At 36.7% G+C, this 16,345-nt stretch overlaps 1 protein-coding gene across 15 annotated transcripts in view; it reads right to left on the minus strand.

Moving 5' to 3' along the window:
* The window catches only part of SOX6 (SRY-box transcription factor 6), a 329,755-nt gene that overhangs the window by 92,159 nt on the left and 221,251 nt on the right, over nt 1-16,345 (minus strand). For 11 of the 15 annotated variants that reach the window (XM_071762378.1, XM_071762369.1, XM_071762370.1 and 8 more), the window contains one exon: nt 2,043-2,166. In XM_071762378.1, the coding sequence (XP_071618479.1) occupies nt 2,043-2,166 (124 nt within the window). The remainder of the gene's footprint in view (nt 1-2,042; nt 2,167-16,345) is intronic. The other 4 variants (XM_071762381.1, XM_071762373.1, XM_071762380.1 and 1 more) reach the window with 1 other exon arrangement.

The following is a 16,345-nucleotide window of genomic DNA, read 5'->3' on the forward strand; positions in this document are numbered from 1 at the left end:
AACAGAAACTGCTAACCTGCCCAGCTACCTTTACTCCACATGCTGTAGAAATTAATAAATATATTAACAATACCATTATTCTCAGAGGCTTCTGGCAAGCCACTTGGCATAATCAGATCACCATGACTTCTGGTCTTTTCTAGCATCATCTGGAGATAAACCACTAACATACTAGCAAATTGCCTAGCTGTATTCTGAGGTATCTGGGCTTCAATTTCTGACTGCACTTCATTCTTCTATCATTCATTATAGATCTCTCTTTCTGCACTCTGGCAAGCAAAAAAATACCCTAAAGTTGTATCACCTTCTGCTATGAGGTCAATAGGATCACAGGTGAAGTAGTGTATAATTAGCATAAGGTCAATAGTGTTACCATAGGTACTGTAGAGTACACTTTAGAATAGGTCCAGAAAATAATGCTGGTACTCTTTTTCTTGAGTTATTGTACCAAGTAGCCTCAGAGCCAAAATCAACACAACACGATTTGGTATAGCACTTTTCAGGGGGAAACCACAACCAATAGCTTAATCATTAATAGTCACTATTCAGAAAGCATCTCAGATCAAAATGGGAAAAGCAGGGAAACTAAAGCATATGCTTTCTCTTGCCTGTGAGAGGAAAGGCATTAGCCAGGGTGTTGCAGACAGTTACAGTTCTCACAACTGGCAGCTTTTATGTCTTTGGATACAAAATAGTCTTCACTTTGGTCCCCAGCTGCTGTGAGGTGGTGACGTGTGAATGACCATCGTCCTGTGTCATCTAGAGCTAGGTGACTTTCAGAGCTCCATAAACTGGTTCCTGCATACAGTGCACAAGTTTGTTAAATGGAAAAGAATTTTGGAGTTGTTAAATCTAAAAATAAGACAGTTACTGGACAAAGAGTCTGCATTTAAAGAGGAGTGTCTTGAGAATAAAGACACAGAAGGGAGTGGGACAAACGGAAATGCTTGCTGAAATCCTGCTTGGCTTCACTTCATCTAATATTAAGTAAACTTGCTAGAGAAGATTTTAGGTTCAACCTGGCTTTTAATTAGCATGCTGTTTACATCATATGTTACAAGGCTTTACTTTGGATTTGACCCTGCTCCTGCTGCAGTCAACAGTAAAAACACCACTAACATCAGTGGGAGCCGGATCAATGCTTTACTTTGTACATTTCATATTTAATGTCAAAAAAGAAGCTGGTATTTATGTTTTGTAGTTATTAGTTATCAGGTTAATATGCTAAAGGCAGCTTGACAGGGAATACTTTTAATGAGCGAAATAAGGTTGCTGCTTCTGGACTGAGGTCACTTACAAAGAATGTACAAATGAAAATAAGGTTGACTTTTATTTACTTAACTATCTTCCTACATTGAATTCCTTTGGCAACGTGTCTTTAAACATTTAAAGCCCTGTTTACAAGGAGGCTCTGAAAGTAGCTTCAAACCATTATATCCCTAATTGAATTCCCCAGGAGTCCTGTAAACTTGGAGGAAAAAAAGAAAGAAATCATAACATTTGCTAAATCAACTCAAAACATATTTCACTGCAAGGTTATGTGACCTGTTACAAGTCTGAATGATGACTGGGACTGAACCACTGAAATCTTTTATTATTCAGATTGAAATCAAACAAAAAGTTGTCCATTTGAAGCCTCCTAATTAAATTATACTTTCTCTGACTTTTATCTCTAATTAAGAGTAAGAATTTTGGCACAAAAGACAAGTACAGTGAAGATAACAGAATTAATTTGAGATATATAGCCTTTGTATAACGATACAAGGCAGACCAGATACAAATTACTAGGCAAATGGGCCAATGTACGTAGAGCAAATTATTTTGTAGGAAATAAAGGTAATGAACCTCATGATATTCAATAACCAATATTCTATCCACCTCCTTCAAACCAGGAGATTTCTTTCAAGTGTAGTTGCAAAACTCCACGTTATTTCCAACCAGCTACGCCTGTTGTGTAACATCAACAATATGAGACAGATCACACAAGAAGCTACAGTTAATATCTTAAAATGTTAAATAGCTTCACATCTTTGCCAGCTTACCTGGCTTGTAGGTTATTCCTGGGGGGAAGAGGAATCCCTGCTGGGCTGCAGCAGCCGCTGCCAGTGTCCGCTGGTCGTGTGGAAAAATTGGGATCATGAGCGGAGGCATGTGACCCTGAACCTGCTAAACAGAAGAGAGCCTCTGATCAGAAATAGCACAAATTTGTCTTGACAGGTATTTCTCCAGTACTGATAGTGTTCTTGTGTTCACACAGTCCCAGAGAACCTTCTCTTTAATGTAACCCCTGCCAATTTCACATTATCACATCAAAGCCCTCACTAACATTGTTTTCCCTCAGTGTCAAAGGTGTAACAGCCTCAGTGAACTGCACGTTTTCCTACTTCTTCTACTTAAACAAAAATTATTATTATTGTTATTAATATTCCCTGTCCTGGCACAAGGTAAAGCCTTCAAAACCTTTCTAATATACCATAGGTTCTTTAAAAAGAGAATTGGTATGTATTTCTATTAATTTTGCACAGATTTTCTCATCTTTGATCACAGACAGTAGAGGGGCATTTTAGCAGCAACCTAACGCTGCAGTACCTACCTGAGATGTTATAATTTTACCATTCTTAGGGTAAATTTAAGGCTGAGATCCCACAACATTGTATTGTTCACTTATTTACCATCAACTCAGGTATGTTATTTCAAAATCTTACTTCAGTATTAACTAGGCAACATCCCAGCTCTTAAGATTTAAGGCTCCAACATCTTGGCTTCCAATTAAACATCCTTTGCCATATACACCTCACTATAACATATAAATTGCTTGTCTTTCTAAGCAGTTTTATAGCTGTATGGACTATCATGTAGCTTGGTAATTATGGAGCTGTATTCAGAGAACATTTCAGAATAAAACCTACCATATCAAATATAATTTGACCTTAATAAATTTATCAAAGAGCTCAAACATGCAAAAGCAAAAAATTATTCACCCTTACCTTTTTGTATTCAATATATAGAAAATGGGACATGTGATAGAATAATGTCTATTAAATCCACATGCTAATTTTCTAGTTCCTTAATTTATGCTACGTTTTTCAGAGACAGTGGCTAGGATCACAAAGAGTTTTTATCCATATTCCTTAATCCCAGAAGTACCCATGGGTATGACTAGGATTTTTCTGATTAGTAGTTAAGCAGACATATAATGGCTTATATATCAAAGCTAGTACATGTAGGAAGAAATTGGGGCTTTTGGCAGAAAAAATGTTGCCCTCATCCTACCATAAATTGATGGCATTAAATACTATTAAAAAGTTAAAGTACACTTCAAGCGTTTCGGGTTTTTTTTTTTTTCTGTTTAATTCCTAAAGAACTTTTTTGGTCCAATCCCATATGTTGACCTATGACACTGTTTAAATAGTGCCAAATTTTCTTGTCATATCCCCATTACTTTCACAACCATTGATGCAGTGCAGAAATGCTACTGTGTGTGTCTATGAGGGTTAATTTACCAACAACTCTTCTCTTGGGAAAGCCCTAACATGTAGGTTAATAAAGGTCAAGCAAAAATAAATACTTTACAGTATTTTTCTGAATCCATTTCTCAGGAAAAGCAACTTATAATAAAAAGGTCTTTGTGCAATTACTGTTATGGCACTGGGGTGTGAAAGAAACTAGCTTTGAGCAGCTATTTCTCTCATTTTAGCTGAGGTAAGCCTAGCTGTGCATTTTAGGACATGAGTTAAACTTGGTTAGATTGGAGTTGATCCCCATGTGCCCAGCACAGGCATTTGCCTCTTACAAAATGGTGCTGGTTTTGCTGTGTGGTGTTCCTTTACACTGGTTCTACAGGAGTACAGCAACTGAAAATGACAGGCTTTGTCTGATAGAAACAACTGCAGGCTACACTGGAAAGAATTCGACACAATGCTACTTAGAACCATTTTCAGGAGTTCTCTACTGCCTCATCAAATGGACCCAATGCTTAAGAAATATCCCTTTCAATCACACACTAAGTATTTCCATGGGGTTGCAAAGGTACAAGATATCAAGGCAATCTCACAAGGCACAGAAGAGATCACAGTACCACAGTTAGAGTAATGATGCATAAGCATTCACAGCAATTCTTCACACCAGTGTCATAAAAATCACTTAAAACATATAACAAACAAATCCTACTAAGGTTATTTCCCAGTGCAGTTCTGTAGAGCTGAATGTACTCCACCATATAATCATTATTTTTTTTTCATTCTCAAAAAAAACAATTCTTTAAGTGTGGAATAGTATGTTGTGGCTATCTGCTATTCTGCCTTGAAACTGAACACCGGATCAGGTCCTCAGCCTATACAAATCAATGTAACTTTGGCTGAAGGTGGCTCACATTTAGAATATAAGTCTGAGTTATACAGATTGAAAAAAGCCCAGACCGAATGGCAAACATACCCTCCCATGGGCCTTCCCTCTGGCATGGATTGAAATCTATTCCTAGGCAAATATTGGTTTCACCTAGAATTGTTATGTACATGGATGGCAATTTTCAGCACAGGTCAACTGACATGCACAAAAAAGCAACAAAAAGGAAGAGAATGTACAAGTGTCACTGATCACTAGGTTATTACAGATATAAAATGAATGCCAAAAAAAAGGAGGCACTTTCACTTTTGACAATTCTTTTTCATGAGGGTGTTCTTGTTTTTATTGTTGCTGCTATTGTTATTATTACTATTACAATTTTACTGGTGGGAGGAGAAACTGGAAGCTGGGGTTGACTGGTGTGGTTCATAAAATCAGCTATAACCCCCAAAATTTTAATTGCTGAGGTGGTCCTCAGGTCTTTCTGAAAATGAAGACTGTAGCAGATGCTCGAGAAACACTCCGACCCTGTCTCTTCCCATTCGTAAAAACAGCTCATTGTTGGATCGGCACTTTCCCTTTTGTCTCCTCTGTGCTAAGTTGTTGATGATGCCATTTTTTGCCATCTGCCCCAGAGCTTCATTAAAGATACATGAATGGACTAACTGGGCTGCTGTCTTGTGACGAACAGGTGCTATTGTTTGTCCCCAAAGACTTGCACTAAAGATCTCACTCAGAATACTTGAGAAAGAGCATCTGCAGCAGTCAGTCAGAGAGTAACTTGGCAGAGCCCACACTATGGGTTAATATGCAAGCAGTGACACTCAGAGGGACTAATTTTCTCTTTCATGAAGATTTTTTTTTTTTTTTTTTTTTTTTTTTGGTGACGGGTGGTAAATCAGTGGGTTTGAACAATTCTGCCAGTCTATATCTTTAAGTGAACTGCTCACACCCTGGAGAAAACCTGAGCAAAATTCAGTTCTGCAGACTTAAGTTGTATCTTACACAGAACTACTTCATAAATTTAATCTTTGGTACTATACAAGAAACTGAAGTTTAGCTGCATTAAATGTGAGAAGCAGCCAAGATGAGGGAAATCTTAAAAGGTAGTGTACCATTCCTTTAATATCCCATCACAACTCTGACAGCCCTTGGGAACTGATTACAGCACTTCCTTGCCTGAGATCTAAGTCAGGAAGTAACTTTAGAGCAAATCAGTCCTGATTAGTTCAAGAAGCAACTTCCAATTTGATTCTCCCTGAAATAATAAAAGCTGGTGGCCCATTTGATAAGCTGGGCAAATCTGCAGTGCTTTATCTACAGTCATGTGAATGCTAATCTCACAAGTTGGCTGGACAGTCCTCCTGGTTAAAAGCCATTCATGTTTAGCACTGGCCTTTTCAAAGCTTAAATTTGAACTTCTACCTAAGATTTTTTAACTTCTTGAAATATTGGTGAAGGCAGACTAAAGCTTTAACTTGTATATGCAGTCATTAAGCCTCTAAATTTCCATAGTAGAATTGCATTTAAAATTTTCTACTCTCTCATTTAAAAACTGCAGTGTAATAGAAGAGTTTTCCAGGTAATGACAGCGTATCAAGTAAGAATGTGAATTTTCAGAATGCTCAAAATACGTGTTTATATGATAGAATAGCATGGCTATAGCTGATAGCTCAACAGGTTACATTTTGAGTTGATTAATTTTAAAAATAATAATGGCAGTGCTTGTGTTCCCAGTAATACTAATGCACGTTCTTAAATACCCTGTGTACTATATGTATTTATCTCACCTGTATACAATACATGGCACTTTATTTTTATACTACTATTGGAATTTTATTAATTTCAATAACTAGTGTTGATTTTTTGTCCTTTGCAAGAGAGGAAACATAAGAAATTTTGTTAATTTGAATCTTATTTTGATTAGGTCATTCTGGCAATCATGTAAGGAAGCAAACATCATGTTGCATAAAGAAGCAGGGACTTCTGTGAAAACATATGTATCAAAGTCAGTGGGATCACTTAAATGCTTAAAAGCAGTTACGTGCTAAGATTTGTGCAGGTTTGTGTCTAAATCTTCTCCCCAACTCATGCTGTGACTGAGCCTTTTTCTGTCCCCCCAAAATGATCTAGTTAGAAAAAACTGCAGAAGAATTGTACTGAAAAAATAAAAACATCTCTTTGGTTATAACTGAATGGTCTGGCTGTTTTATTTGTGTTGTTCTGATGAAGCAAAGTGATTGTAAGGCTGGATTAACTGACCAGTTCAGTTATAAAGGACCTGGCTACTTTGTGTGTGACTGGGGGCTGGGCCTTTTGTCCTGAGCTCAGAAATGTAACTCAGGAACTCTCAAAGCTTTGAATTAAAGCACCATCAATGCTTCGCATTGTCTAATGTAAAGATAATATGTGAGAGTGGACTCAAACATTAAGTGAAAAATCCTTTCAAGCATAAATAACCCCAGGGAGGCTGAGGATTCAGGGTCCCTGAGGAGGAACCATTGAAGAAAGGTGGGTTCCAACAGGCCAAAAGTGATCATGCAGGCCCTGTATCGTAGCTGAGGCTCTGAAAAATTGCACTGACATAGCTCCCACATCAAAAATTACTCAGAGACTACTTTTTGCTCCTGTTAGCAATATAGAACCACTGGAGCCATATCTATATAGGGAGGTATATTATGTTCTAATTTATCTGCCATCTAATTATCTACAGTCTAATTGAAAAGTATTTCCTCTCAGTGGAAGTACATGAGCCACAAAGAAAATGTCTGCCAATGAGATCCCAGGGGAAGTGTTGGCAAATAAACTGTAAAAAAAAAAAAAAAAAAAAAGATACCACAGACTTACAAAGTGAGAACTTTTCATATGGGAAATATTATAAAAAAATTTGTACCCCACTACTGAATTTTTAAAGAGATTGTAACAGCTATTTTCTTTCTTTCCCCCTATCATTTTTTCCATTTGTCCAATGGGCAGCATGATTTGGAGATTTAAGTCTGCTGCAGTGGCCACAACATTAATGTGAAAATTGCAGCCATGATCATGGAGAGAAAAAGAGCATCCTTATTTTTTCATTATTTTTTCCTCACTACTTTGAAACTTTAAATGAACTGAACTTAAATTCCACCAACTCAGGAAATAAAGAAGGGAGCATCATAAAAATACTACAAACCACTCATAAACCAGAATAGCTTTAAACCCTTGCTCTCATTTGATTTCTATTAGCCTCTTATTGTGTTGCCCTGTTTTTATCTAGCTCCTTGACTACCTGAAAATACAGAATTCAACTAAAGATGATCTCATGAAGTTACAAGTATGATAAATGGTAATTAAATCTATTTAAATTGTCTGTATTTTAAGAAAGTCTCACTAGGAGGGATGGAGAACATCTCTGCTATAGAGAAATAAATAAAACATGTTATGCAAAATTGAATTTATAGTTCATTTGGAATTAGAGATCTACCACCTTTTCAATCCATACAAATGCATAATCTTGTCAATTAAATATTATTGTTAAGGTCTAGTAGTATGTTAAAATCACTTTAAAGTGCAACTAAGGAAAATTCATGTGTGTTTATTACTCCTTAAGGGTCTATTAGTGGGTATTTTATTCAGATTTGTGTTGTAAAATCTGCATAAACTCAGCATATTGTTATCCCCTTGTGTGCATTTGTTTGGTTAAAGCATAACAGCAAATCTCTATTTCTGCAACTTCTGGAAAAGTCAGGAGAACTAAAACAGTCCTAATTTTAATCAGATACAAACAGTTATCTCTACAGAAGTGAAGAGCTGACTATTATGCAAATTGTCACAGTTAGTGGTCACCAAGCCATCACAGAAGACTGAGCAAGTCAATTATTTCCGATAGTTTCAAAGACTAGTGAAGATGTATGCTTCTCATTTGCACCTTGTCTTACTCATGCCAAAATAAGAAAAATACTGCAGCCTAATGATACTTGTTGATATTTTATATACAGAAGCTCCATTACTGGAGCTCAAATCTAAATATAAATTATGTCAGAAAATCCTTAATAGCTTATGTTTTTATGGTGATATCAAAATGTGCAAGATTTTTGGAATAGATTGAAATTTCCTGTTGATGGGAAAATTTAGAGCAGGAGATGCTTTAAAATCTGCATTTCATATTGGTGCTTTCAAGCACTCTTCTCCCCATATCCTTTCAAGACAGAGTTCTCTATTGAATAGTAGCCAGCACCGGGTATTAACATGAAACTAATTCCCTCAATAGAAGGGCTTGCAATGTACAGTACCAAAAAAAGTAACTTAGCACCATACACTGATGATTGCTAAAGGACTGATTGTCTTTCACTGAAGAATACCTCCATCAGAAGTCAAAACAAAACCAGAAACATCTTTCAGTGCCTCTGAACAAAACTCCTTCTGGCCTATACAGGTTAAAAAAAAAAAAAAAAAAAGGTACAACAAAAAAACAGGTTGAGGTTTTTCTGTTATATTAAAGTAATAGAAAATAGATCTGAAATACAGGGGGCACTGAGGGTAACAAGAGTTCTGCCATTTACTTTCTGAAGGAAGAATTTCCTCCCGATCACCACATTGTTTTTAAAGTTCTCTGTGTTTTCACTGATATTCCAAGATTTGTAACTATATTGTATTGTAACTACATAAGCACTTAGAAATTTTGAATACTTTATAAATATTAATTAAATGAAGTTCAAGGCCCCATTCAAAGAATAGTATTATGTCTCCAGTTTACACATGAGGACATGCAGAGGGGCCTCGATTTCTTTTCCAGTCACAGAAGTTCCAATGCATAGCAGATATAAACTAATTCCATTGTGATCTTCTGCTCACAACCTTTATATTTTACTGCACAATTAAATAAAGACCTACTGAGAGTGCAGAGTTAAGGCTAACAAGGGACATGCTCTGTTGCAAAACCAGAATGAGGCAGCTTTAGTGCAGGTACACACCAGCACTAACACAGCTTAGCTGTCAAACACTTGAATATTGGTAGGACAAAAAAGTGGAGGTGAGTCACAGGTATGGAAAGGAGACACCTTTCCCATCACACCCAGTCAAATGCTGATTTCTTCAGGTATTTAATTGTCTGTGAGTTTACTCTTCATTGTAAAGACAAGTATTGGTTATTTTGCTCAAGTCTAAATGGATAATATTATATTAATATATTTGACTAGGTCAAAGTAGGTATTCAGATATAGTGAGAATATTCTTGCTTCTGCATATTTTATCTTTTCTGTATAATGCAGAAAAGTAACCTAGATAACTTTCAAAAATCACATCATGTTTATGGAGTGTCTAAATTGAAACACAAAGGGTTATCAAAGGCAATTCTATTGAGAACTAGTTTAATGGAGAAAACTCCTGCATCTAGAGATCAAAGTCAAACCAGAATACTGATAACATGCAAAAATTAATTTGTTCTGTGTCTTCCAAGGATTCCTCATTTTTTTGACATGACCTGACCATCTTTACTCAGAAAAGGCTCCAGGAAACTGGTGTGTTTGCACAGTATGACTGAGCTGGTTGCCAGTGTTAGGTATTCAGTAATTATTGCAGTTTGGGACTAAGTAACAGAGAGTTCCTAAAATTCCAGTGACATACACACAGCCTGCTTCCTTCCTACACCAACTGTGTCTGGCTCAAATCAGTTATATTGGCTCCTCGACTTTCTACAGCATTCATGATACATCTACAAAAACATTTTCAAAGAGCAATAAAATTAAAAAGGTAAAATAAGGCAGGAAACCAGGAAACTAGGTATCTCCTAGCACTCCCAGCACTAGGTATCTCCTATCCAAGTTGGGGTGTTAAAATTCCCACAACAGCTACACTTTAGGCATGAATCCACACTGCTGTGCTGCCTTTTCTGCAAAGGATCCTGAAACTCAAAAAGGAATTTCCCATTTTCTGGCTTTCCCCACTTTGTCAGCACTCCAGTGTTATTTAAGGCATGTTTTCAGCTTGTGAATAGATCCTTGCCACGAATTCTATGATCACACTCACATTAGAGTGATGCTGCTCTCAAAGTTGGGATGTTTCCTTCGGTTGTTCATGGCAATTGCTGGGAACCAACAGCACAAAGCTGTGCTGCAATGCCCTTTCTCTCTGCCTGCCGAGCCTGCAGCAAAGGGCTGGCTCCTCTGCAAACACAATGTGCCAGAGTTGGTGTGATGAAACGCACAGGCAAATCTACATAGAATTATTGGGCAATAACAATGGCCCTTTGTCCAGCTGCGACTGCTCCCCCCTCTGCAGCCAGGCCTTATCTCCTCAGGAAATGCCTGCTTTAACTGACAGGTAGGAGATTAAATCTACAGCTGCCGAAACACAATCTCCACTCTGTTAGATAGGCTTTCATTGAAAAGCACTACAAACACATAATTTGTTTATGTTGTACCAGCAATCTTTGACAAAGCAGACTGTCTAGCTGAGACAAATGTGGTTAAACCCATTTATTGTATTATTTCTGCTACACAGAACAAGCTCTTAAAATGTAGAAACTAGACAAGGCACAAAGCTCTAGCTGTCTAAAGAAATCAAGAATAGATGACTTCTTGTTACACTAGCCCCCTTTACACAACATAGCATGTTCCCTCCTGGAAACCATCCACTGTGCTTTCTTTTCTTTTTCCATCTCTCTCACTCCCCCCGCCCCCCCTCCCCCCCTCCCTTTTTTTTTTTTTAAGTGGGTGGTTCAATGATATTTATGTTTCCAGGTTTTAAAGTTTCTTTTGTTTTCTTTAAATCAATAGAGATAAAATAACTAAGACAGTCAAAGGATGCCTTCACATTTAAGAAACAAGGGAACATATTTGAGAGACTACTTCTCAAAGAACAAATAATTTTCCAGACACTGTCTGGTCTTCCTGACTTAATGCACGCTAAAGGAGAAGTTTTGCCTGAATAATGAATGCTGGACCAACACCCCCTCGACCCTTCTCTCTGTTTTTTATTCATCAATCACATATTTCTCAAAACATTACTTCATTTTTGTTACACCTTGTGCTTTATTTTAAAATAATATCGCTGGTTGTTTATTTCCAATGAAAGGCAGGGGGAACTGATTAATTAAGTGTTTATAAATCTGAGTTTATAAACGTTTTTCATAATGCAAAGGCTTTATAAGAAAAACCTGCCTTTTAGCTGTAGTTTCTTTTGACCATATATTACACCCAGTAAACTCTTCTACAAGAACTAAATAGGTACTATACACTGACTATAAGAAGGGCAACATTGGTGTCTCAGGAGGAGACCCTCAAAACCACCACTTACTTGGTGGAGCAGGACACAGAATACAGCATGGCCCAGGCCCATACCAATCTCTGCTTTCTATATTTAAGGCTCCACTCTGTACAGGCAACTTCAATTAATGTTACTGGGAGTTGTGGGCACACACAGATGTGCTTAGGGACTGGCATATTAAAACATCCCTTCGTTCTGATGAAGCTTAGTAAATGAGCTTTACCAGTGTTGTTACTATGGATGCTCACTAAGGAAGATCTTACAAATCACAGAATGGTTGCTCTACTGGTTAACCATAATTAAAAGGAAAAGAAATAAGGAGAGTAGTCAACATAATGTTCTATCATTCACATTACTTCTATAACCCTCTTGCCCCTCCTGAGGCATTCTCTTCTATACCCTTTCACAGCACGTTGGTTTCTATATTATTTTATTTAACCTTAATCACAGCATTCATCTTTGGATTTGAAAGGAAGCTGTACAGAGCTACCATACGAGCTGCCACTCTGAACATTCAGCTTGGCATAAAATTAAAAAAGTATGCAATAAACTGGCTGAATCCATAGGGAATCCCTCAAACAGCATGGATAATGAGGGGAATCCATAACAGACATAAACAAACCCAGAAAGATGTCTGGGGCCAACATCATTATGTAAGATATATGCCCAAGATGTATGGGCATACGTTTGAATGTTCAACTTCAAACTCAGCCTGTATTAGATTGATTGAATCTCAGCATGGGGTTCAGTTAATAAACAAACCTTGCCTTTGGAAGATATTTGGGGCTGAAAACATATATTATAGCCAGGCACCTACTACATGAGGCACCAGGATGCCCTCCTACCTTAGAGCTTTGTTAAATCAGGATTGTAAAGAAAATTAGAAATCCATAATATCAGAGGAACAGATACAATTTTCAGGTTAAGTGGCACAACTCTAAAGACACTTGTTATCCACAGACTCTATTTCAGTCTATGCACCAGGGGCATATAAATAGAATTCACATTAAAAATTAGAGACCAGTTTGAATCTTTGGGCTTTGATTCACACTTTCCATGTTTTTTAAACATGTTACCCATATTCTCATAAAGGATACAACAATAATGCTAGCAAATCTTTTTGGTAATTATTAATTTCACTGTAGAATAGGTTTTTTGCTATGCTTGGCTTGTTAAAAAAATGCATTTTGCTCACCTCAGGGTGCACCATTAGCCTGCATATTTGCTCTTTTCTTTTTTTTCTTAGGTTTTGTTTAAATATTCTGCTTAAACCTGTATATTAATCACTGCTCAGAAGGTGAAAGAATTTGCAGGAGCAGCTGAAATGCTGATTTTTTTCCAAAGTAGGAACTAGTTAGTGATGACAATTTCTAGATACATTGGAATAAGAATGGAAAAGACATATAGAAAGGAAAAGGAAAAAAAAAAAAACTATGAATAAGGATGAGGGCTTACTTGGTGGTAAAATCAGAGTCCAACACATCAGTCTAATATAATAACATCTTGTAAAACTGAGCTACAATGGCGTGCCCTAATGACAGCCAGATCCAGAAACTAAGTAATAATTTTGGTCATTTGGTCAGGTAATAAGAAAACAAGAGAAGGTACCCTGCAAATAAAGCCTATTCAAACAGACTTCCAAAATCAGAGGAGAAAACAAAAAGTTTCTTTCAACAGCCCTGTTCAAAGTCCTGCCTCTGTGTTTACCTGTAAGCCACTGTGCTCCCCAGGAAACAACTACACAGTGCTTCAGTGCTACACTGAAGATGCCTTTGTGCAAATTTGTTTACTCAATAGTAAGAGATTAGGCTTACAAAGTCTATATTATGGAAGTTAGTGTATCATCCACACCACTAGAAACTCACACATCTTAACAAGCAGAACCTATCCTATCAAACATTTCCTTAAAGTGAAAGTCTCTTTCTCTATATAAAAATCTGTTAGTGTACAGATATGTTTATATATTTTATATTATAAAGAAAAAACAATATTCTAAATTTATACACATGTACATATATAATATACAGATGTGTATATATGCATGTAGAATACATATTTACATACACATATTTATATCTTATATAAATATTTTATAATACACACACATATATATGCACACAGAAATAGGTGTACATATATGTAGAACATGTTTTCCTCTTCTTTTCCAAATCCCTCACTTGGGATTTCAAGGTTCTTAGGCCCACCTGGCTATACAGCTTGCTTGCTGCACTACTGGATAGTCACCATTTGAATTACTTTCTTGAACAGACAAAACCTGTTCCTTAAATAATTACTCTGGGAAGACCACCTCTATCTGTTTAAAGACATACTTTGAGCATGAGACATATAAAAGTTTTGCTGCTGAGTGAAGAAGTCTTAAGCCAGCTGGGATAATCGTAGTGGTAGACAATTTAAGTAACAATTTGGAAATCACTCTGTATAATGCACATCTACTATTGCTGGATTTATTTCTGTCTCTTCTATTTATCAAATCATTCTTTTATCCTCCACTTAGTCTTTTCACTCCTCACTCCAGTCTCCTTGCAAAACTCATAGCATTCATTCTCACTTCATCTCTTCTGGAGAGTATTTTTTGTGTATACAAGGTAGCTGTCTGGCAGTAAATTCTCCTTTTGAGATCACTGATATAAATACAGTCATGCCCAAAATAGTCAATAAACTTCCAGTGAAATACATTTGCCTTTCCTGGCTTTAGAGAATTCATTGTCACAAATACAAGAAAAGCTTAGACATAAAAGTAGCATCACACTAAGGAAATAGGGACACTCACAAACATTTGTTTATCAAGACAGATGCTTGCATCTGAAACCAATTAAAATCTTGCTTTTCTAAAGCGCTCCTGGTGCAGTCAAGGGTCTTCAGAGTAAATAATGCTGTGCCCCAGACTCCCTATTTTTTTAGCACATGCTTGTCTGTCTTCACTGTCTTTTCAGGTAAAAGAGAGCTGTTAGATGGCTTTTTTAAAAGAGTTTTTAGTTGTTTGTTTGTTTGGTTTTAATTTTAATTTTTATTTGTGTAGGTAAGTCTAGCTCCAAAATTAACCAAAGAAAATACAATAAAATAAGATAACAGTATAAGACCTCTGAGGTTTGAGGGCAAATGGGCTGAACAGGGTCAACGTGAGATGCACAGACCAAATAACCTGTATGTTTACTTTGAACCACATTGGTATTGTATTTTTAAGGGAAATGGAGGGCAGAGATGTGGGATTATATGTTAAGGAAAAAAGAGGAAGAGGTTTTGCTTACTGTTAGGTCAGTAAGTGTGCCTAGGTGATATAATATGGACCTTGAAGTACCCATCCATTCTTTTTAAGAAGGATTTTACATCTATGTGATATTATTATTTATCTGCTTTATTTTGTTGCTGAATAGAGTAATAACCACTGCATTTCCAATAGTAGGTACATCACTGATACTACTGTCCCAGAACTGGCTGGTGCATGTGGCACTGTATTATTTGCAGCTCTGTTAAAAACAGTAGAGTCCACATCTAAGTTATCTCAGAGTACATATTGTGGTTTTTCAGTACACAACAGCCTGATCTTGATTCTGCTGAACGTCTGGACCGTGTTCAAATTCTTCATTTTTTTTCCATACTCACTGTCTGCCTGGCTTTTGCTGTTACCAGTCACTGCTATAATCTCTGAGCTAGGCATAATAAAAATCTTTCCCATCTGAGTTCTCTGCTATGGTTACTGGAAATCTGCTGTATACAGTATTCCAAAGACCAGAAAAGGAAGGTACCTTCACTGCAACTGGATAAATATTGCCTTTTTATTAAAAGAAACATCTGCACTCAGTGAAACCACAACTAATGGTGACTGCTAAGCTACCCCGACCTCTCCAACCAAATGTATGTAAATTTGCATTTTACTGTTTCTAGTATTGACATAATATTTGAAGAATATGCTCCTCTTCACTTTTCATCCTTTGCATCAAGGAAAAAAACCTACCAGTTTCTTCGTATTTCCCAAAACTACCTCAGAAGATATAGCTAGGGTAAAAACTGACTGATCACTGCCTACTTAGGATGCTTTTTAACTGAGTTTGCATGTTAATTTATTGCATGCTTTGTTTGTAAATGTGCTTCTGAAATAAATGAAGCATTTACAAATATGATTAATCTACAGATTCAGAAGCATGCAATAAAGAAACAAATTACTGAGTGCCCTTGTCCTCTTACACAGAAGCTAAAACACAACTTTCAGACATCTAGGGCTGCTTGGCTTTATTTTTTCTTTAACTAATGTTCTTTCAAATGGAAGTTTTCAGCAATGAGATTTCCTCTAAGTTCCTGATTCCAGTTTCATTTATACCAGCGTAACTCAGAAGCAACAGCAACATATGTTGAAAACCAACACCAGAATAAACACTGTAGATGAGGTCAAAGTAAGGCTGTTATTGTAAGATTTTTAAAGTGCTCATGTAGATTAATATTCTCACCCTTTGACAGATTTAGGCAAATTGGAACGAACAGAGAAATGCAACAAGTTGAAAATTCAAAGTACGTTTTCTTGTGGATTTTATGCCACTCACATTTTCAGTCAGACCACCCAGAGCAAAGAAAAGAAAAAGCCACAACAAAAAAAAAGCCCTCTGCATTGTTTGCAATAATATGGAAGGAAATTGAGTGTATATTCTCTTCTTCCTGTATTTTCCAGCTAGATTAAGCTGTTGTCTTCACAATTGCCTCCCAGCTGCTGTGACTTGTGAAAACAACAGACCCTGCTCTG

This window comes from Heliangelus exortis, chromosome 18, assembly GCF_036169615.1.
Source record: "Heliangelus exortis chromosome 18, bHelExo1.hap1, whole genome shotgun sequence".
In the NCBI taxonomy this organism is placed as follows: Eukaryota; Metazoa; Chordata; class Aves; order Apodiformes; family Trochilidae; genus Heliangelus; species Heliangelus exortis.